At 34.4% G+C, this 25730-nt stretch overlaps 1 protein-coding gene across 2 annotated transcripts in view; it reads right to left on the reverse strand.

Annotated features, from left to right (window-relative positions):
- Positions 1-2140: 2140 nt before the first annotated feature.
- LOC107163959 (uncharacterized) overlaps positions 2141-25730 on the reverse strand; it is a 155777-nt gene continuing 132187 nt past the window's right edge. For both annotated transcript variants that reach the window (XM_089219429.1, XM_089219428.1), the window contains exons 8-13: positions 17169-17409; positions 15594-15661; positions 11475-11555; positions 6186-6419; positions 4880-5101; positions 2141-3683 (exon numbers count right to left, since the gene is read on the reverse strand). In XM_089219429.1, the coding sequence (XP_089075555.1) occupies positions 3586-3683; positions 4880-5101; positions 6186-6419; positions 11475-11555; positions 15594-15661; positions 17169-17409 (944 nt within the window). In that variant the 3' untranslated portion in view covers positions 2141-3585. The remainder of the gene's footprint in view (positions 3684-4879; positions 5102-6185; positions 6420-11474; positions 11556-15593; positions 15662-17168; positions 17410-25730) is intronic.

Consider the following 25730-nt stretch of genomic DNA (forward strand, 5'->3'; position numbering starts at 1 on the left):
AAAATATACCTAGATTTTACCGTGGCGTAGACAACGTAGATAGTTTTGAAAAAGAACATAAAGACATAGATATTCAATATCGTATAATAATAGATTAGTAGAATAATACCCCTCCGTGTTATGTCTACCACAGGGGGCTTTCATTTGGGCGAATGACCCAAAATAACATATCGTTTGCGCGAATTTATACAATATAATTTGGGCGAAATTTACAAAGACCCCTAATTTACCTAATACATCGTTTGGGCGAGCTGTAAATATATATGTATTTTTAAACATTTATGTAGATTAATAGGTTTTCCTTCCCGTTTTTAGGACTCTTAGTTGTTAACTCGTATGGTTAAAAATACATTATATCATCATAATATTTACTACATGAACTAAATTTTAATTAATAAATGTCACACTTCAGTATCTGATTAGATTAGACACGGGCAAAAAATGAAAACCCACGCGTCCTATAGTACAATCTAACAAATTTTCATTCGCCGTCCATATTTGTAAATTGGCGTATAAATACCAAACAGCCGAAACGATATAATAATAATATTTAGCTGTAGTAGGTAAACATTATAAAAAGTATTGAAGACGTAGGTTTGTCACTTCCCTATTATTCAATAATTTATTAATTCGCCTAAACGATCAGTCAATATCTCGCCCAAATTATATATGCTTTACTCGGGTAAATTTTGGGTTATTCGCCCAAATGATTGACACCCTCTACCACAAAAATTAAAATAGGTACACTTTAAACGTTGGTATATATGCGGGTTAAAAGTTACGTTATGAGACGGGTTATGATGCTACTAGTTATTTTTGAGGTGGAAATTGTCATATTATATTTCGAAATGGCCGCAATGCACTGAGCGTTATGCCTACTATATAATATGAGGATAAAATAAGAATATATAAGAATAGTATAAAAGTATATAAATATGTTACAAGTTTACAAGAATCCTAATCATATTAAGCAAGGCTGCTTGAAACCGAATTGTTTTTTTCGATTTCAAATAGGTAAGGGTAGAGGTACCTATATTTATTATTATTACCACGTTTTTCATTTCGATTTCAAATATCATTTTTTGTTTTTGCTTTTCATGTGACGGTTTATCGTTTTAACCGCGGTTGTTACCGGTATTAATTACCGGTTACGAGCTCTGTCATATTATTGTACACGTTATTTTATAATTTATATTACCCATACAAAAGCACTGCTCGCGCATATGGGGGTACATCGCCGTCGATGTGGTTCGTAACATAATAAAAACACGCCACGTATTATGTATATACATGTAGGTACAGCCGTGTGGGTATATATAAGGTGTGGTGAATAATGTAATAATATCGAATCGGTCGCGATTAAATTGAATTGACGTGCTCTTTTCCGCAGTGCAGTCCGCACACGAATGCAATATACCTAATACGGTTTTCGGGGACAAAAAAAAAAAAAAACTTTTAATTTAAAAATTCGTGTAAATCCCGAAAAAACACGGTCATCGGTTTTTATTTTTTCACAGTCGCGCGCGCGGCGCCGCCCGCAGGGGATTCGAAAAACGCCAGTGGCATAACATTATGGTCATCCGCAGTCGGGTCGGAAAATTCGGACCAACCAACGGAGGCCATCCCTGGGGACGACATCACTATTATACCTATAGATATCTATACGGTCGGAATGAAACGATGTACAGACGTTTAGAGTACATTATTATGTCTGCGGGTGAACGATGCGGAGTAAAAAAAAAAAACAAAAAACAAAAAAACGCAATCAGTAAGCGTATATATTATGCTTAACACGCGAATCGGCGATCAGTCGGGTCGTATCGATGTGACGGGCCATATCAATATAAATATAATAATATGTCGAACGTACGGTGCACTTATGGGGCACTCGTCTAAATACCTCATACGCTTATGTATACGATAATTATTTTAAAAAATGCCTTTGACCGGTTTTGCGGCCCACGCAAGAACAGCGAAGCGAAGGAACGAACCTTACAGATATCATAACGATTGGCGTTTGCTGCAGGTTTGGTTATGGGACGTCGAGGAAAACGTATTATGGAATAGATGATGGTAACTATATAATACTATATTATTATGTATAACGTTGGGTAGTATTCAATAATGATTTTCGCAATAATATGAGACACCATTTTTATTTGGCCCTTTATAGTTTTTTTTTATACATCAATTTCAATTACCGAAAAAAAAAATAATAATAATAATAATATATTTACTAACATTATAATATTTAAAATTAATAAAATGAACAATAATTTATTTAATAAAAAATAAAGCTATACACATTAAGATAGTCGTGTACTTTTATTATTAATTTTTTTTTATTATTATTTATATATAACATTTTTTTCTTTAAATATAGGCAATAACGAACATTCAAAAATAGTTATCATACGGAGCGAGTCGAGTGTTCCCAAATACAAAAAATTATAATAATAAAATTTAAACAAACGATAATATAAGTTAATCATTGTATCGATCCGATATCGTTCCAGACGATCAAAGCTCGCAGCGTGCGACTCGCTCAGTAGAATAAAAATAAAACTTATCAGCTGTGGGTGACGAAGAAAAGTGAATCAGGACAATATTATGATATGTCCTTACCACATTTTATCACATGGAGCATGTACAATATATATATATATATAATATATTTATAATGTATATATATATAAAGCATCTTCTTCTCGTATTATATGTATACGTATACAATAATATTTCGTTTAAAAGGTAAGAATTATGTCTAAAAAAACAAAACGAACATATAGGACCTGCACGAATACATAGAATCGATTTTGTACACATTCAGCGCTAAAATTAAAATCTTAATATAGTATAATAAAAAAGATAATTTGGTAAGCAGGCGTGTGTGGTATATGTGAGTCGAATTTACACGGACACGGATTTGATGTCGTATTAAAATTCGATAATAATAATAATAATAATAATTATAATAATAAAAAATTTACAATTCTCGATATTTACAATTATTGAAAAATAAAAAATAAATATAAATATATAACCATCATGGTATATATTATAATATTATAATCATTCCTAGCAAACGTATGCGGATTCGCTTACGATAATATAAACATCGAAACTAACGCAAACGACTCTGCACCATCGATTAAAAAACAAATTTACAAGTACAATAATAATAATAACATAACATAACATAATAAAGATTATAGAGAGAGATTGATAATGAAATAAAAAAAAAAAAAACACAAAGAAAGAGGGAGAAAAAGAAGGTTGGCTTTGGGAGTAACATAAAATAATAATATTAATAATAATAGTAAAAATACGATCACAATAAAGTCGGTTTAAAAAAAAAAATATTGTAAACAATTAAATAAACAAAAGCGATCCCTAACACCTATATAATAATAATAATAATAATAATAATAATATGTATACACGGGGGGACCGCCCGATTATATTAATATATATATTTTTTTTTTTTTAGCGATGTGGTCTTGGTTTTCTTTTTAATATTGGCGCGAGACTCCTCTAAATGTCTAGCGGCCGGCCGGCCGACACGACTGCTGACGACGACGATGATCACCGGCGATTGACAATGGCGGCCAGCAGGGCAGCAAATAGGACTAGGACCGGTAACCCGGAAACGATGGCGCTGCTAGATTCGGAACTGCACAGACCTGATGGGGACGAAAATTAAAAAAATTAATTCATTATTGTCATTTGTCGCACATGATGAGTACCTATTGTGTAACCATATAATGTCACAAGGAATATCAATTAAAACCAATTCCGGTCGGCCGGAAACATATACCATTCAAGCGGGATCGGGCACACACATAAACACACGTCCACTTAAATCACGAGCATCCGGCAAACGTCAACACCACCCGTTTCTCGTCGTCAATTGTTTTATTTCCAAAATCTTCAAGCCGATTTTTGTTTTTTATCGCACACAATTGTCCTCCCACCACACACACACACACGAACCCTTGATCAAACGCTACTGTACGTTTTCGATGCATAAAGGTATATATTATTATAATTCATTCACACAACGTCCACTTCAACAGTATTATTGTTATTACCGTTCCGGAACATTTTTAGTTTTGTCATTAACAACACCCACTACCTATTGCCAGCTCCATTATGTAATATTAATATTATGCAATCTAAATTTTTATTGGTAGGTCGTCAGAAAGAAAACAGAAGTCGTCTCCGTAACGCGCGTGCACACTCAACGACACAATAACGGAGATGTATAATTAAACAATAAACTAATGATCATGATTATGCAGTGTTATATTGTCATTGAGAGTATAACCGTCAGCGGTGGACGTCATGTATAATTATCATATTGTAATAATTATATAGTATGTATTATGATATTAAAATATTGTAAATCGGTTCACAGATGAGTTCCATTCATTTAATTAAACACGTAGTTTTTAGTCTTTGTATTTTCCTTAAAAAATAAACTATTATATACCACGCAGAACGCTTACTAATCTCAAAAAAAAAAAAAGTAATAATCATCACTCTTTGTACCTAAAATGTATATGCTTATTAATTTTAAGTCTTTGTATTAAAAATTTAAACAATGGATGTTTGTAAAGTATATCACATCCACAAGAAAAAAAAATTAAATAAATACATTTTATTATGTCGGTATATTTTTTTATTTATAGGGATCATTATGTTATTTTTAATAAAGTCGTGAGACTTGGAAAAATCACTGCCGCCTTCAGATCATTGGTCTTCTCCCTCCCCCCTCCCTTCAAGCACACGAAATGGCACTGCATTTTTGCGCTGCGGCAAAACAAAATTAGAATTTTTTTCAAAACGAGAACATCGGATGTTCACAATATTCATATACCTTGATGCGTTATGTTAAACGCCCAATGTAGCCGGCCAAGCGGGTGCGGATGGCACGATTCCATCACCGAGGCGATGTGCAACGTTTGCTGAGCCATTCCGTTCACTTGTGACATGATGAAACAGTATCGTCTGGAATTGGTAGCCGATCGTCCCTGTGGCGTGGATATCACGTAGTTGACACCGGTATTTTCGTTCTTCCAGTGTCCGTAGCACGTGTACGCTGCAAAATAATAATAAAAAAAAAACCGAGACGTGCACCAGTTTAGTAGGTATATATATATGTTTAAAAAAATGTACACGCGGCAAATATATCTATTTGTATATTTTACGCACGCAACACGAAACACGGCAACAATAGGGTTCGTGTGTTGTGTGTATATATATATGTATATGTATTATATAGAGCATAATATATATTATGTATGATATGAGAAGGCATAGGAATAACTGCGCAGTGTAATATAGACGAGCGTGTTCCTCGTACGAGTAGGGTTATACGACGTAGGTAATTCGGTGGGGGGGGGGGTCGGTGGTGGGATCGAATAATCCCATCCCTATATATCCTTTAAAAAAAATCCCGAATAAGTCGCGGGATTCCAACGCGAATATTAATAATAAACATAAAATAGATGCAACTGGGATTATTGAAATCGTTAGATGATGTACGTAGGTAGTCATATTATAGTTTATTGTTATGGCATCGCGCGTAATCCATAATAGTTGCGGTACACACAAAAACGTGCCGTCGTATACCTATTATTCTACGTAGGTGTTGTAATATATACACCCGTGGTAGACTAGTTGATTGGGTGCGAAGCTCTCCCCTCCCGCCCCCTTCGCAAAGGGGAGGAAGTGCAGAGAGAGAGAGAGAGAGTGAGACCACCACGGGAGACCTGCAAGGATTGAACACACGATAACCATCACGTTCGGCTGCGGGTGCACCATATATACCATCATATAACAGAGGTTCCCAAACTTGAATTACGACTCATCTCTGGAATTTTGGAAATTATTTAAATTTTGACGGCTCACAATAATATCGATGACTTTTTGTTTTTAATTAGGCTCATCATGAATTTATTTTATTTTTTTCGTCGACACACATATTGTCTTTATAAAAGGAAGATTTAAACTGCGCGTGCGTGTATCGTATCGTTTAAACACATGTCTAAAAATGTGTTATTTAAAAATTTTACTCGACCCACTAAAAACACAATTGCGACCCGCACAGTTTGGGAACTTCTGCCATATGTTATAATGTTTCAATATTATGCGGTTGGACATCAGGTCGTCTGTTCGCTTACCGGCCACGGTCTTGGTACCGCACTCTGACTGGAACTCCATGGTGTCCGGCGAATTGCAGCCGATGGTCAGGTACTGTTTGCCGGGTGGGTTGCACGGTATCGATGGTTTGTCTTGGTTATTCTCGCTGCCGGGCCGGCTGGCGGCCAGCGCTTTGCCCACGTCTTCGGCGTTCAGTCCGCCGCTAATCTCGTAACGGCCCAGGAACGGGCACTCGCGACCTTTGGGCGCTGGAGCTGTAAAAAGAAAACCTCGTGTTAGTGGTCGTCGTGGTAGTCTATATACATAATAATATAATATCATGTTCATGCATTATCGTGTCATTATTACAACTGATGTGCGGCTGGTCTTATGATGAGGGGCGAGGAGGGGCACTGCGGTGACGCGGGTGCAAATATGTACATAATCGTGTGTGTGTGTGTGTGTGTGTGTCTATGTGTGTGACAATTGTATGGCAACAGACGCGGCGACGATATGGCTCCGTACATGTATATGATGGTGATGGTATTATCTTGCCACTCTGTCACGTGTATGTGTGTATAGACAATAACCACGGTATAAGTTTATATATACATATACATATGTGTGTTTGAGTACGTGGTAAGAGGGCGGGGGAGCGGATAAACTTTTGCGGCCAAGCGTAATGTTCCGGAATGGCGGAAACTTTGGAACAGACTGCGTGCGTTATTGCACATGCCAACCATATAATCCATTGGGCTGTTTGTGGCCGACACACTAAGTGGAGATAGATAATAATAATATTATTATTGAAAAGTTTTAATGAGATCACTGTTTTTATTGTTTGTGCCTCATCTCTGACGATATACTATATACATCTCGTGTATACACTATATAGGTATATACCGCAGCTCCGCCACCCTCAGACACATTCCGAACTCTTATAAATAATTTATATTATGTTGATGTGAATAATATGTATTTATAATGTATGTAAGTCACCGCCGATTGGGGAGGAACCGTCTTGGTCGTCTCGTAATGCTACAAACGCCGGTTTTATATCGTTGCTGTCTTGATTGTATATATACGGAATATTATGAAAACAGCAAATGGACTAGAAGATCGCGGCAACGACGAGTACGCGTAGGCGGAGGAGTAACAGACAGAACTGTCATTCCTCCATACATTGTATAATAATATTCTTTATATACGTCGCGTGTATTACCATATCAGACACTTATTATATACGTCCGGGGCGGCACGACAGTCATAGTTTTCTCGGTGAAAAATTCAAAGTTCGTTTTACACAATGCCATCGCGACTTCCGATGACAATAAAGAAGTTCCGAAAGTCCGTTTCACTGACTTTATATTCCGAGATATTAGACAGAGATTTTTTTATTTTTATTTTCAGCTATTGTTTATAATTATTATATACTCATCGTGTTCCGTTGATGTACGATAGTTTTCATGAAACCAATATTAAAAGTATAAAAAAAAATAGCAAACGGATACTATTATATAGAGTAGATTTTTTTTTTTTTTTTTAAATAATGAATTAATATGAGTGAAAATATAACGTTTTATCTAGATAATTAAATATACTGTCGAAGGAAAATATGGGAATATATTAATTTTATACATTTTATATAGGACTGTCCGTTTTATTTTCGAAAAAATATAATTATGAGATTATCGATTTATATTTATATTTATTATCAGAGGCGTATCCAGGATAGAAATTCAAGATAAGTTCGGTTATAAGAAAAAAATGTATAATACTATAAGAATTTTTTTAATGGAATTTTAATAAAAAATGTTTAAATGTACAGTCATCATATAATACTAATAATTAATATAAACGTAATTAATTTTTTTTTTTAATTATATAATATGGTTGTTGATGGTACACGGATGCATGTTTTTCCTAGAAGTGCTTGATGATCGCTGATTTATCTTACGTTTATTAATTTTATTTCTAAATAGATTATAAATCACAGTAAAATAAATGTAATATTATCAATAAACGGTCATACGGATGCAATATGCAGATGTTTTCACATTCAGTTTTCAATGTTTAAAGGCTGACAAGTTTTGTTAATTATTTATTACAAGACTTATTATTATATTATATTAACAGTCAAATTAGAAGGAATATTTATTGTTATACTGTGTAAATTAAATTGTTGCTAGTTATTATGAATCAATTATATAATATATAATATTAATTTAAATTTAATAATTTTGTATGATTGTTAAATTGTTTCGTAATGTAAAATTATTTATTCTTTTGTACATATTTTTAAATCCACAGTTCTTATACTTATACCATATTGTGATCTGATTTATAAAATGTTAAAAAATTTAATTCTATACATCCATAAGTTTAGATGATGAATGTCAGGAAAACTTTAAATACCTAATAATAATAATAATAAAAAAAAATTAAGAATCAATGATTAATATTAAATTAGTATGTGCGCATTTCTTTGAATTATTTTGTAAATTTTGAAAAAAGCAGACAAATTAATTAAAACAATTGATTTGAGTAAGTTAAGTTAAAATTAAAGTTAAAAAAAATGTATATAACTTCTTGTTTTTAATTTAAAAATTCATATTTGGGTACATTATAATATAAGGGTTCAAAATCAGCTTAGGACCGGGAATACTAGGCTTATACCAACTGGACACGCCTCTGTATTGATATAGGTAAAGTTATTTATTTTTTTTTATACCTAATATAAAGCATAGATTTATGGTGGTTTTAATCCTGTACAGGTTTATATTTGATTCATTGGTCGCAGCTTTCACGCATTACTATATTTTAAAACTATCGTCAGTTACTTGTCAGACGTAAAAAATAACAACAATACGAAGCAGTTTTATTAAAAAATAAATTGAAGTCAATTTGTTTGGATCTTTTGTTTAATACGACTTTTTAATAATATACAGTAACAAAAAAAAAAAAAAAAATGATTAATTATGTCATTTAACACGCCCACCATAAGACGAAACATCAAAATTATTTTTAATGCAATATTTTCACCGAGATATATATTTAATATTATACGAATCCCTGCTGTGGTTTTGAGCGGAATTACGTAACACGTGCACTCTATTGTTCCGGGGGAACATTGTTAAAATAATCACGCAGTATCGAAAATTGTTGCAGGATTATTGTACAATATTGTAGTAGTATTACAAAATGAAAATCGGTCGTATATGAAACAAAAATCTATGCCCTATGGCATCACGACCTATCCGAACAGTAAGAAAATCGCATTTCGCGAGGATATAACAATATAATATACGTATATACATAAATATACATGAACATGTTCCGTGTAAATTATCTCAGATTTTAATTAAAATACAATTGTATATATGTATATATATATTATTATCGTTGTGCGTTGTAGTCTTATTTCCATTTCGGACGGGACCGGCTTGCAGCCCGTGTTTCGGGATCGAGGTCAACTATAATACGTTAAATTAGAAAACGATATAAACACACATTGTGCTGCGTACACTAAATAATACGTAAGATATTTTAAACATATATATACAATAAGTATGTACGACGATTGGTAGTCCCCCGAAAGAGGTATACTTAATGCGTTTTCCATTATACCTTTGGCTAATTGTTTTATAGGCCGCGCGGGATGAATTTGTTACCGGGAAAACTTCGGGCGTACGTCATTTTCAGACTCGGCGAACAACTTTTATTAGGAACATTTCCGCCGTCAGGGACTTGGGGCAAATTGAAATTATTTTCCTTCCCATATTATATTTTAAGTGGTTTCAATGTATAAGATTGCCCCGCAATCATGTCGTGCGTCGTTTTCCCACAACCGCGGCGGCGGCGTTCAGTTTCGTCACTTCCGTCTGCGAGATTATACATTATCATACACCGTCTCCACCGCCAACGGTCACGTTTCAACCAAATGCTATTTTGTAATTTAACGCCGCCCAGTTATTTATGTCACGTAGCACATTGTACCAAGAAAACACAAAATATCAGCAGGTATCCCGTATCCATATAATACTACAATATCGTATATTTTTACACACCGATTTGCGTACAAAATTTCAAAATATCTGTTATGTTGTTCTAATTGATAATATAGACTCATCATATAATAGGTAGACATTATTTTATGTTGTGAACAAACTTAAGCTATAAATTATTGTTAGTACCTACGTATTTCTATATCGTATAGTTTTGAAAATATTTTTTTCAATTATCTTGGAATAAATACGCGGTAGTATAAAAACAGAAATATGTATTCGGTGAACCACACATTAAACCATAAAAAGATGTAAAAATATAACCTCGGTTTTATACAGTAAAATTTATCGATGATTCAATTACTCTAGAATCATAATATATTTTCATGATGTAAACAAAACCCGAGAGTTGATAATAAATATACAAAGGGAAAAAGTGATTATATATGTTCATACATTTAAGGGTAAAATGAAAAACGCCCCACTGCTGTATATAATAAATGTTTTAGGGAAAATTTTAAATTTATTGAAAAAACGCGGTACACCAACTGGTTGGAGGGTGCAGGAGGCTGGTAAAGGGGGCGGATTGGGCGGTATTTTTCAGGGGGCAATTTCGTCTCCGAAAGTAATAATAGTTATGATAAAAAAAAAAAGGAGAAAAGTGAAAAATTAGCCGTTGAAAAATAAAAATACGAAACTTTTTCAATCATAAAGTGATTGAACGCAATGGAATCTCGCGGTGTAAACTTTTACGTAAATATGAAGATTAATGGTTCGGGGATTTCTTCTGGCCGAATTTTTTTCTCCATTCTCCTTGTTCCCACACACATATATTTAATATCATATTATATATACGTGTGCGCGGTATAAATGCCTAGTATAAATAAAATAAATGATCCTGCCAGTGGAAACACCCTGCAGCAGGATGGCCGGAAAAGGTGGTGCACGTGTAATATACGCAGGGGTTGGGGGTGCGTACCTAACCTAATGTATATAATATATATAGTACCGATTCCCGAACGGCGACGGGATGCCGCGGCCGGTTCATCGTCAAGACGACAATTTTCCGTCGCGTCACTGAGTCTTGCGGGCCATTAGTGTCCCGACTCCTTAGAGCGTTGACGGTAACGAGATGTGACGACGACGTGGCGTTCGGGCGGCGGCGACGCATCGAGATGATGGAGACGACGGCCACTGCGCCGCGGAGAGCCCAGACGCGATACGAAGGATAGCGATGTGGTTGGTGTGTGTGTGTGGGGGGGGGGGGGGTTGGGATTGGCAAAATAATATAAAATGGTGAAAAGAATAAAAGACACTGGTACTTACGAACTAACGTGCTGAACGTCAACTGCTGCGAGTGGAAGTTGTCTGGCCGACAAGCGTCGTCTGCGTTCTCCATCGGGTTTTCTGTGTAAAAAAAAAAAAACAAATAAAATAAAAAAAGAATACAAATTAAACAAATAAAAAAACAAACAAACGAATGAATAAAACAAATTTACATCGAATTTCAGTGAGCGTCGAGGAAAAAAAAATAAAAACGGAATGAAATAGACGTCAAAATTATATAGACACTGAAATATACGAATTAGCATTGCAGAGTGGAATAATGATTTTATTTTTTTCGTCAAACTTTTACTGACCGGCGATTATAATCTGAATGGTTTTAAATAATAGAAATTCGTTCGGATTGCACTTATCTGATTAGGATTTCAAATAAATATCGACCATTGAAGCTTTTTAAGGGGCAAAAAGAATATTCAAACCATTTGATTCCGTGCAAAACCAAATGGTCACGATTTTTGTTTTGAAGTATATATCCGGACGGGTTTCGCTGTAATTGAAAACGATCTCGAGCAGAATTATAATTACTGTTCGTAATGTTTTTCATTAAATTTGTAATGCGTTTTATGACTTTTGTATCTAAAAAACTTTTTTTATTTCACAGTTTCAACCTACGTTAAAATTTTAAACGCTAAACATAATTTAAATGTATGTTTTATGTTCTTGTGTTTTTAATCGATGATGTATATTTAATATTAATATTATGCAAGAACGTATATTATAATTTTATGCATTATAATATATTATATTTTTTAACGATTTGTTCATGAATGACAAAGAACAAACCCTGGATAACCACCACCACCATTGAATTTCGCCTAAGGATATAACGTTTTATTTAACCTTTGAACATTCCGGCGATAGTATCATTGGTGTAGTAGTGTAGGTTAAGACAATAATAAAGGACCAATAACGAAGATGTTTGTATATGTATACCATGCGTTCATTGATATGCAAATAATATTATTGCCATTTATTCATCATTTTTCTTGGTTATCTTCGAGGTGAATTTAGAATAACGCGTAAAAAATGTAAATAAGAAGAAATATACATTAGTCTATTTATTTTAAACTGCGACCTCGCGTTATTAAAAAAACATCGTTTTATCAGTGAATATAAATTAAAAGAACATGAAAAGTACGAGTGTTTGTTTATATTATTTCGTCTAAAAGATAATTGATATTAAGGGAGCACACACAATGATAAAACTTTAAATTACGTTTTTAGAATGAAATAAATAAAAACATCGAAAACGTGGCCAATTGCTAATTTTTTTTTAAAGTATAAACATTTAAACACTATATATTTTTTATGAGAAAACAACATTTAAAATGCTGCGAGCTTACAGGTACATAATTTAAATAAGGTTTAATTAATGAAAGCTTAATATTTTTTCTGCAGAAATAATAAATAGTAAATTAGTGTTTATTTACGTGTTTAACGTTTACATTAAAATGCGCAATCAAATATGAAACATAAAAATTCCTATTCAATGTATTTTTCTTTAATTTGAAATTACTCGAAAAAAAAACAATCCAGCTATTATTATTAAGTTATTCATGTTTATAATGGGAAATTTAAATGACAATATTATGACTAAATCAGACTCCGTATGATTGTACAGTATTTTGTGACAACGTCGGAGGTCTCTCGGAATATTATGTCAGTTAAAATATGAAATAATGACTAATGGTGAGAGTGCAGGACGCAGGTCTGTTTTCCGTTTTTCGGGAATATTGTTAGTAAATTTATATTAAATATCTCGTTGTTATCGTGCTGTCGTACGCATATAGGACAGAATGAATCGGTTGATCGCAAGTGTAATTTATGTACAATGTACAAACGTAATATAAGTAATTAGATCAAACGATAGTTTCCATTCGACGTCGAAACAGAATGATGATTTTCAATGAAATTGCTTTTGGCATAATGGCCCAATATATGTTTAACGTGGCATTTATACACTCGGAGGTAGTTTGGTTCGCCTCGGAGGAGCAGCCCGTGTAATTACAGAATTATAACGTTTAGTCGCATTAATGATACGGTACGGTAAATTTCGGTAGCGACTGCGATTAATGTTATCGTATCTAATCTCTGGGCGTTTTGTTTGTGAGTAGGTACATCTCTGAACAACATTCAAGCCACCCAAGGAGCCAACAATGTATTATTTTATTTTATTTCTTTTTTTGGATTGAATTGGATTGTATTTTTTTGATTATCAAAGCAACAACATCGTACAAACGCAACGCGTTGGTCTAAATTAAACGTCTTAAGAACGTTGAATCAATTATAGCTGTTTATAATATTATATATTTCGATGCTACCTATATAAACTTATGATATTATTAAACAATGTACGTTTTACACGTCTTAAATCTAGTCGCGTGCGGTGGCTGGAAGTGCGCGTAAAGGAAATTACGATAGACTATACCCATTCCGGATGGTGTAAGACGAATGGCCTCCCCAGATAATAGGACCATTACGACGAATTCCGGTCTTGCGGAAATGCTCCTCTAAACAACTAGAGGAAGTTTGTTATAGAAAGGTGTTCGAAAGACACGGTAATATCATAAAGCTGCGATTGAATAGATGCAGTTCAAACACGTAACGACTACACCATCTTTATGTTTTGCGGTGCGCGAGTTGGTAGGGTAGGGCGGGGTGGCGTGCAAGTGCACGATATGAGATATTATATTCCGCTGACGAATTTCCGGTATACACCAGTACAGTATTGGTTGAGTCTGAGTGGAAAACGGTCAAGTCGAACGGTCAGTCGGAAAAAATAAAAATAAAATAATAACAACAACAATATATATAGTATAATATAATAAATTGCAAAGAATATAATATGACTAAAGGGGAACAATCACCCCGTCGTCATGGTCCGACTAACGGCCAAGCGTGTAGTCGTTAACGCCCAAATGTGAGGGATACAAATTTGAAAACATGCACGTTTCAGCCCTTTGCGTAGTATACCATATCGAAATATATTTATGTCCTCCCAGTGAAATCGCTTAGAAAACGTTATGTCAGACACTTCGCTCGTATGAATGTATATGAGCCGTCTCGGTATTCCCGCCTCGGAGGCGGTTACTTGGCAGCAGCGCAATATTTTTTGTTTTGGTCCTATCTCAGCAAATCCAACACGTTACCATAGAAATTTAAGGATTTTATATTAAATATGTTCACCCTTCCTCGCCTACGAAAGAGATATTTTCATATTTCAGTGACATATTAAAAATAACAAAACCTTAATATTATTGTACCGATAAAAATGTTGGCATTAAAAAATAATGTTAAAGCATATTTTTAGTTTTTGAGTAGTTGCGAATTCACAAAACTTGTAAATTTGTTTTCTTTTTCGTTCACGTAAATACCTTACTATAATATTGTTCTCAGAAATGTCAAATGTCAAAGAAAAACAAAGATAATACGAATATACCTGTAGGCTGTAGATCCGAGGAATTTAATTTGTTTCATGTAAAGAAATTTGATTTTTATACGTTTTGAACATAATTACTAACCTTCACGAATGAAAACGTTTAATATTTAAATGTAAAATAGTTTAAATTAAAATTCATATATTATTTACGTCACGTATTGTTTTATTCGTATAAAGTAGGTAATATTGATTTTTTAGGAATCGCATGGGTAAACTATGATGATTAAATAAACTTACAACATGGTCAGACGTATTTCCAATACTTTAAACTCGTAGATTTGTGGATTATATAGCTGCAAACAACTCCTATTTTTCTTCGCAGCCATCTCTCTTAGGAGAATGGGAAAAATAAGTTTGTGTGTCTTACAATATCAACGCCTAAGTGAAAAGTTTGCAAAATGCACACTATTCATTTCGATAGATGGCAAACTTTCGTAAGCATAAGTTAGCATTACGATTTTATTGTGATAAGTTCACAGCCCAAATTTGACGCAAAACATTTTAATTTCATTCCTGAGTTTGTCATAATATTGGTCTGACACCTGTCGGTTCCCATTAAAACTATACTTATACGCTTGTTTTGGAAACTTTTGGCGAAGTTTTTAGCATACATTTATGTTTGACTGTTAGTTATGTGTGACACTTAAGTTGTATATACGTACCACTCTCTTGGACCTCAACAACTTGGCTGTCACGGCGATAAAACCCCATGCACGCATATCCGCTTTGGCTGAAAAATAAAATGTACCGTTAAGTATAAACTACTAAAATAAGAGACTACCCCTAATGATTATTTAATAATTTGTTACAAATATAATCACCAAAATGAATGAGTAATTAATATATTCAGTAGTTAAAAATATCAAAACAATTGCATTAATGGGAATCGTTTGAACGATTTTAAATTAATTATGGAAATACACAAATATAAATAAATCGAATGTAATATATAGAACAACAATAGATCTAGATATTATTTTTGAAATGTCCATATGTGGTGTTTAGATTGTAGTTTACATATTATGTATGTTGAAGAAATTGAATGTTATTTCCAAAGATTCGTATCGAAATTCATTTTTTACGGTTTCGTTACATAGTGATGTAAATATATTGTTTTCGTGTCAAAAATGCATTGTTGTTGTGGTTTTGTTGTGGTCGCCAGTCGGTTAAATTATGCAAACCGTTAAATGAGTACTGTACACCACATTATCCATACAATGTCTTAACGTAAAACCGATGGAAATATATTTATTAAGTTTTGATATTGTTCCTATAAAATCTAACTAGGCAAACCATAAACACGTCTGGTCGTTATTTTGATTTGTAAACCATGTAAACGAGCACTAGAACATTCTATACGATGTTATTATTTGATGTCTTGAAATTGATGAGCATAGTAATGTATCCGCTGCGCGTGTGTAATACAAGTCCCTGCAATACTGCCTGGCGGCACATAGTCGGGACAGGATATTATGTATATAGATAACGTATCTGCGTATATATTATTCAATCGTTAATTATATTGACGGCAACCATTAGAAAATAACGAACATTTCCGCATTTGTGAAATTTAAATTTCACACAACACCGCAATATTACACTTGCTTTTATTTTTATATTTATCGTGTAGTCGCTATTTATTAATAATCCTCCCTCGAGCGAAATTCTATACTTATGATGTAGACTTTGAGAGAAATAATAATAAAAAAAGAAGGAAATAAAAACGTTGGTTTTAATTTGTCGAGCTTTGAATACCCTTTTACCCTTCCTTTTACTTTATGACCGTACACGAGGATAAGAATTGAAAAAAAAATAAAGACGGGGTTGATTACTTATACGAACCACGCCGACACGGATGAATGTACTCGAGAGTGTTTTCCGTAAGAATGTGTATACAACACACTTACTCACATATAAATACACACATACTTGCATGTGTGTATATATCACGTCATATTCGTTTGGAGGGAATCATTGAAAAGTAAAAAAAATATATATATTATAAAACTGACTCTAAACACTCATAACAGTCATAACACAACATTATATTTAACTCGAGAGGGAAATCCGTAGTCAAGATTTTCCCGACCCCTTTTTAACGTCGTATATGGTTGTGTATACGACCGCGTAGGGTACACCGGTCGTGATTAAAAAATAAAATAAAAATGCGTGCGTATGTGTGTACTTAAAAAAAAAAAAAAAAACGAAGATCGCTTTTTATGTTGCGATGTACTTACCACCCGATGGTGTAATGCGTGATGATCAGCGCCTTGTTATCGGTGACGTTGATTACCTTGTAACACGCGGCGCGGATGTCGTGGTCCGGCCCGGCCCCCGGTATGCTCTTCCGCAACGTGCCGTTTCTTGGCGAGAAATGGTAAACGTGACCGTGGTTCAACGAGTGCCAGGTGTGGTGTTCGGTCAACCATGACGGGTATCGGCAACCCGAACCAACGCCGTGGTGGTGGTGGTTCTCCACTAGGAAATGGAAAACATCATTAGTACGAAAATTACGGTATAACAATGTTTATTTGTTGTTGTGTTTACACGCAGACCTTATACTAAGTACACCGAGCGCGCATGATGATATTTTTCTTAGAATTTATGTTTAGATGTCAAATATGAAAATGATATCCGATGGGCACGCTATGACGTGACGACAATAACACTGTTTCGATGAAATCAGTTTTGCTCAGGAAGAGCATAATATTACAATAATCATTCGCATTTGCGTATAACGACAAAAGTATTCCAAGAATCGTGCCACTGAAAAGGGCTGTTGATGAGTATTATATTATAATATCATACTATATACTTGCAATAAGGTTTCGTTTACGCTGAGTTCTACGAATTTATACGGGTTTTGACATGTTTTATTGTGAATGTTTAAATGGTTTAAAATCACGGATATACGATACGCAATTAGTTGATTTTGGCGAACATCAGTGAATACAGTATAGAGTGTATTCATTCGATGTCGGCTTAAATAGTATGTAAATTACAAATCGATATACGTACACGGTATGCGTTGAAACAAAATCAAATTATATAGTTAATATATATAATATATACATATAACTACCAACACCGCAATAATATTGGTTTAAAAGAAAACATACGAATGAGTATACATAGAATCAAGCATTTTGTAAACAGTCGGGATCTTAACACTTAAGCATAATATATTCTACATAAATGATAACTGATGGCGAAATAGTTTTTTGTTAAAAACGCAAACTCACTGCCGAATATTTAAAACAAGAGGCAAAATTATTTAAAATCAACCACTAATATTATACTTGTATTTATAGATTAGGCACCCAGTTCGGTGAACATGTTCGTGTGAGATATCCATGTAGACATATCATTGTAAATAAATGGGAAAAGAGCCTTTAACATATTATATAACCATTAAAAAAATATCTACACAAGATAAGGGTAAAAATGAACGCTTAAAGAAAAAATAGACTTAATCAGCAAATGTGTTTAGTGTTATGACGTTGGCAGCCATAACAACGAAAATAGTGTTCAAGTGAAGGGTATTACAAAAAACGATATAATATAAAATATATATACTACGAGTATAACGTTCCTGATTTGAAAATAGATATATTATATAATACGGATGAATATATAATATTGATGGGCGTAAAAAAAAAAAAATAAAGATAGCAATGTAGAAAAGTTTTAGGTATCTACGCTATAATTTGATAAAAAAAAGCATACGAGATGTCATACATTTTATTTTAAAAATTTACAATTTTTATAGAGTTCATATTTAAAGAGGAGTATTATTTTAAAATCTACTGTATTATTCGCAAACGTTTTGTTTACAGGATATCGATATGTTGGGTCAAGGGTTACTGTGAAAATCGTATAGATGAATCTAGAATCGTGTTTTTTAACGGTTGTACACAACAAACATAATGTTTAATAAACAAAAGCATGCAAAAAATCGATAGATTTTTATTAAAAGATAACACATTTTACACACATATAAATAGAAACTAAAGTAAATGTACACACGCTATAGCCTATTCGTCACTTCGACATCACGTTCGATGGAATAAATAATATTATGCACCTACTTCTACATGTTTGATTTATTTTTCGAAGTATTATTGTTGGTAAGGGAATTGCTTAATCCAAAACCATCACTATCGATAACAATCGACGATAGAATGAAAAAAAAAATACAAGGGCGGTGGTGGTGGTTTTTCTCCTTTTTTCGATATAAGCCACCGCGAAGAAGGAAAAAAAACCGTAACCTTAAGGACCCTCCGACGTCGACCGGAAGTCGGTGCTCGATTACACACAGCTCACTGGTCGAGCAGCTCTGAGAAGAACCTTTGATGGAAAAACAATTTTTTTTTCCGTTCCCTCGCATTAATAATACATATTGCGAGTACGCACGCGTGCTGGGGTGAAAAGGAAAACTACGTCATACGACGACGGGGTAGGTTAACAACAATAACATTCCTCGGATGAGTAGCGTCCATCGATGACGGTTAGGGGTCGAAAGGGTTGCTGCACACACACACACATACACACTATCATCATCATTATCGTCACCAAAGTCATCGTAGCGGTGGTAGTTCAGACGGGCGCAGGAATGAAAAGATCATTAGTTCGGAAACGTTCCCGGCCGCGACGCACGTCGTCCACAATAATTGCGGCTCATTTGTTGTTTGTCCCGGCATCAGATCCTAATATGTATATACTCTACAGTGGCGGGCGCCCGTTGTGGGTTTTTACGAAAACAAAGCGAAAATAAAAATAAAAAGGGTTATTAAAAAGTTTTAAATGCCCGGCAATTTGTCGCAACCTCCACTGAACGTCGAATGGTATAGTGGTGGAGGCGAGTATTCCCCGTTATTATACAGCGTGTTATACGCCACCGAAGCCATCCACCCTTGTGAGTAACTATATATCCACGGCTGAAGGAAAATGGCGGCAATGCGATTTTCTCGAGAGAAACCACTCCGAGCACGATTAACTATCACCACCGTCGTTTCCAACCGCCTCAGACGTCGCTTCGTGCAAAAGGCTCTCTATTCGAGAGAGGCGAACGCACACAATGATGACAAAGAAGGCAAACCGTCAATACCGCAATACGTGTATGATGTGTATACGTGTAGTGTGCGGAGGAAGAAAATGATTCGCCGTTGATGTCGTAGGGTTTTTCTATTTTTTTTTTTTTTTTTGTTACCTTGTATTCCAGAACATTTTTGGAGTGCTAATATAGCGGTTACGTGTCGAGTTTGCGAAAACGATTTTTCCCCAATCTCACCCTTCCTCCCCACCGACGACGCCAATCACCATCCTCGGCACTAAATCCGCCTGATCACGCACACGCGAGCACACACACACACACACACACACACACATCCGACAGATGCACACAACAATATTGTGGAACTCGTATTTTTTCGCAAAATTCAATTAATATCCTAAGTGTAGATAATATAATATTTAGGATCGCGGTGCCCGAACCACTCAGAACGGAATGTGTTATGTGTATACGGTTTTGTTGCAAGATGAGTGTTCCATAATGGCCCATAGGCTGATGTGGCCTATCTATACATCGAGTCTGACGGCAATCGATTTATATAGACTTACTGTTCATAAGACACAAAACGTATTATAAACCGATTACATACAAAGACGGGAGAGAGATACTAATGCAGATAAAACCGCGAGAGTAGTAAATCCAACCAGAGAAATCTATCTCTGTCGCATTATATTTATTACTTTTTTTTTTTTAAATATATATACAAAAAAGAAACGATTTCACAGTATTTTAAAATCATTCCCGTAACTTTTCAACCACTTTTAAAAATGAGCGAATTTTATAACACGCACATGTTGTTGTACTTATACTAATGTACCTATAACGAAGGTAGTGTAGACAAAAATATAATATTCCTTAGAAATATTATAATACTTTGCATTTTGTTCCGAAAATGAATGTGTACAATTTCGGATTGAGAACCAACGTAGTCCTACGAGTAGGTATAGCGTGATCAATTAATACAACTAATATCGTACACGATGAGCAACCGACCAGGAAATAAGCAATTTATGCAGAGATTAAACACGAGTAGGTATGTGTAATGTGTGTACTTGTACGAGGTACGTAGAATAAATTATCTGTTGATTACATATTCGAGAACTGTGATAACGATGACTAGAAAACCGAATTTTTCACATGAACTCGGTAGAGCGAATAACAGTAGTTTGCGAATTCTTGATCTTAGAGTCTATTATTAATATGTCCATATATACATCACTACGTCCGTTGAGTGAACTATACGTCGTGTCATATTATCACTTTTGCAGGTATTTACCGGCTTGTTTACTTTGGCCTTTTCAAACTCCAAAACTTCCATAACTCAAACGCAACCCCACAAGTGACCTACTTGCAGGGTAGAACTAACAAACAATTTTTGAACTCATCAACGTTGATGGACGCTTGTGATCTTTAATGAGTCTCTCTCTCTCTCTCACTCTCCTCCCCCCCCATGTAGGCCAACCAGCACATTGCGCACACAAACAGACTACAATCATTATCCAGCAGCTACGGTAATTATTATTATGGTCAGAACTAGCATTAGGTTCGATTACCGGACAGTTTCTGCTAATGGTGCGTATACGAAATAATGGTTCTGCTGTAACTGCTGGTGCGTGTTCGCTAATATAAAACATATTTGTACAGGAGAATTTGCGATTTTTGAAATTTCTGGTAGATAAACAAAATAATAATAAATTTTACACGAAAAACAAACATTATTTATATTATATAATATACATTTTCTTACGACACAAAAACTGTAGGTACTATAGGTAACCAACTAACTACTGTATAACTGAATAACTGAACGCATACATATTAGAGTAAAAACTGTACACTAATCCGTTAATGTTAAATTAACAATAATTATGTTTAAGATTTTAGATTAGGCATTTATTTAACCCAGAGGATAAGCACTTAATTATTAATTAAGTTAATGATCTCTGAGTTAACATACAAGGCAATCAATGTTTAATTAAGACGAGGGATAAGTTAAGTATTAGAACCTTATCTTTATATATAGTGCAATACATTAATATAGCAAACATGAATTAATTATACACGCAATCTGTGTAGGTCAAAGAGAATTATTATCGATCGTCCATTAAAATCGGATGGGTGAAGTATACGGTAATACACGTCATGAACCGAGCTAACGAAAATCGTATAACGGCGCAATTTATTTATTTTCCCACATCAGTACATCAACACTGTGCATATATGAGAACATTTGAGTCGTGGTGAATGATTAACTGAAACTCATTTTCTAAGTCAAATAGTGGACAAGATATTACGGTCATATTATGAGGTACACGTTCAGTCGGTAATTATTATTATTGTCATGGCTGCGGCTCATTATAGTAAATCTTCGGGCATACACACACTGTCGCTTCTCTGAAATATTGAAGTAATAACCAATATGCCCGATATGTATATAATAACAACGATAGGCGCATAAATTGTAATCGCCAACGACCTATTACCGACTGGCTATATTATTATAATATAGGAAACAACAACTATTATATTATTATTATTATTATTATTATTATTGTGTAATAAACGATTCCGTGAGATATTATCCGACCAGTGAGGATTGTTACTCTAATCTCGCACGGGTATAATAATGTTTTAAACGTCCAATTAGAATTAGAATTTTTTACGTTTGGGTATAAAGACGATATTTCCGATCTCAGAACAGAACGTTCAGAGGGTCAAACATTAATGCGCGACTGCGACGTTAAAGGGATAAAATATATTATACACAAAACAATTGTACTCACACCGTGCGAGACCTTCACCACTAGCCTAATACGACAAACAGCATAATATTATATACCTAGGTATATCACACAGTTGAGCCGGAGAGTCATTGGCAGGAAGTAGTAGAGGATAGAGATAGGTGGCAGTATGTTTATCTAGAGGTATGGTTTTGAATGGCCGAAATCAAAGAAGAAGAAGAAGAAGAAAAAGAGATATCACATCGTTAATGTAACAACTGTACCATAAACGAGCGTCAGTGTGACAGTGTATACTGCACATATCAAACATTTATCATACGTTTCAGCGGTAAAACAGTTTTTTCTTCTCGTGTCGAGCCGCATACACGGACGGCGCATTATTATACAATGTGTACACACTGTGCACACTCGAGTGGTTACGCGTACAGCAGCCTTGTGGCGAGAGTCGACTTTCGCGAGTTCCGCGCTCTTGACAAAAGAAAGGGGAAGAAAAAATAAAAATAAAAATCGGTTGATAAAAAAAAAAAAAAAAACACAACCGACAATATTGTGCGCAGAGAAAACTTTTGCTCCGATTCGGAGAAACTCTCGTGTTTAGAGTGTCCTGGCTACCCAAACTTACCACTGCGGGCGCGCACACACACGGACCACGTTCACCACCGCCGCCGCCCCGGTCGGTTTGCCGGTGGTGGTAAAGTTTTTCCTCGCCGAGCCCCAGGACCTAATAAAAGATTTACGACGCCCGTTGTTAAGTTTCGGCGGCCACCGAGAGGGCGGGGCCCACGTCGCTCGGAAACAATTAACTTTCCGGCCGATCGAGCAGCCAAATTACTACTTGCGGCAGGTTTAACTGTCGGCCCCCCCCACCGCCCCACCACCAATCATGCTCCATCACACGTCAACGCCGCCGCGGACGGGTCCCTGTCGTCACAGCGCGGTGCACTGCAGACAATGAGCTTAAACCGGAGAAATGCGCACGCGCACCAGCAACTGACGACGGGCGGCGGTCACTCGCGCTGCACAGACACAAAACGTCCGATTTGTGAAGTTGTTACAACGCCAACCATATTATGCTCTGATAAACATGAATCGCACACGTATGCAAACAACCCGCGCTAAATACGTGTGTACCATCAAACCGGATACGTCCGATCGCGGAACGAGTTCCGTAAGCCGGCGGTGGCCATGTTGCGTTTTAGACGTAAGAGTTCCTCCTATTGCGTCTCAAGTCTTAACCCATCATATTAATTTACACTGATTCAAAGAATGACGTATAAATGAAACATGTAGGGTATCATTTCTATGTTCTACACGAAATTTCAATTCCCTAAACGAAACACGAATAATTTATATACGTTAGTCGGAAATTGTTATACGGTAAACTTACGTAATAATAAAATGCTCGATAATTGTGGAAAATTTAAAAATACATTTTTACAAAGAAAACTAAATACTGATTATAAAATTACCATGAATCATATCCAGTCTCATAAAATGTAGAATTTTTTTTTTATTTCAGATGAACATACATTAGTATAATATTACAATTTAATAACTTAAATATTATATATATTTTGTACAATGTTGATACCTAATTTCTGTAAGCAGTGCTTGTGGCGAGATTAGGGAGTCTTAAATAATATTAATAAGTTGAAGTTAATAACATATGATAATGATAAATACATTAAAAAAAAGAATTTTTTAGAATTTAATAGAACAACGATTTAGACATGAAAACTATGTAACTGACTAAAAACATTTAGATATGAAAATCTAATGAAATAGACGTGCATACCATTTTTTAATTTCTAACTTAAATTTACGGTTATTATTTATTGTTTTGATATTATTTGTTATTTGGTAATTCATTAAAGAGTTTTATTGCTCTGTATGTATAAAACATTTTTATCGTAGTCGTGTTAGGTTTAAATGATATTAGATAACCGTTATTCATATTCCGCGTAACAATAGTGCTATTATTATTTTTATTGTGTGGTACCAATTGATTTCTCATCATGTAGATTTTAGTTGTTGATATAGTTTATTATATAACTGTTCTACATATATTTAATATCCTAAGTTTTTTAAACAGATCGTTAGTACATTTACCCTCAAGGCCTCAATATAATCTTGTTTTAATATTCTTCTTACCAGTGTTCTATGGACTACATTTAGCGGCTCAAGAGCGTTTTTATACGCAGATCCCCATGTTATAATGTCATACGTTAATATTGACTGTACTATAGCAAAATAAATATGAATAAGAAAATAAGAATATCTATATAGTATAGTAAAATATTAAAATACATTATATTAAATTTTATAATATAATGAATGCAAATATAGTAGTTTTATAATGTCGTATCATTATAGGTTGAACTGTATGAATTCTAAATAAGACGCATGTTTTTTTTATATTTAAGTTTTTCATTTTCAATTTGGATACAATTTTATCAAGTTTTTTGCTTAGGAATACCAATTCATAATAATGTTAGCTGGTATAAATGCATGTAAATTTATACAAAAATACGAAAAGCGCAATCGGGATATATATTTATTTGGTTTATAAACCATTGAAAAGAGTATTTCCTATCTATACTTACGATCTTATGTCGGAACATGAAAAAGGAAAAAAGGTTACTTTAGGCGCGATCGGACGATCCCCGATTAAATAGGCTAGCGCACGTTCGCTAATATATATATAATATATAATGCTGTATATTTTAAGGATGCTGACGATTATACACTGAAATTAAATAATGTGAGACATCTTCCTGCAGATACATATATCTAATAATATTCCACGTTGTGCAGTTCAGGTATATGATTGCCATTAGAAAAGTTTTTTGTCAAGGACTATTGCATAAGAATCCGATGGTATAAAGTGTGTTTAAAATAGTCACGAAAAAAAAAATCAACGAGATTTATTATTCATTCATGGTCTCGTATGGTTTAATACTACTCAATAATATAATAACATCATCGAC

This window comes from Diuraphis noxia, unplaced genomic scaffold, assembly GCF_037042655.1.
Source record: "Diuraphis noxia isolate RWA-SAM2 unplaced genomic scaffold, SU_Dnox_SAM2 contig0002, whole genome shotgun sequence".
Classification (NCBI taxonomy): domain Eukaryota; kingdom Metazoa; phylum Arthropoda; class Insecta; order Hemiptera; family Aphididae; genus Diuraphis; species Diuraphis noxia.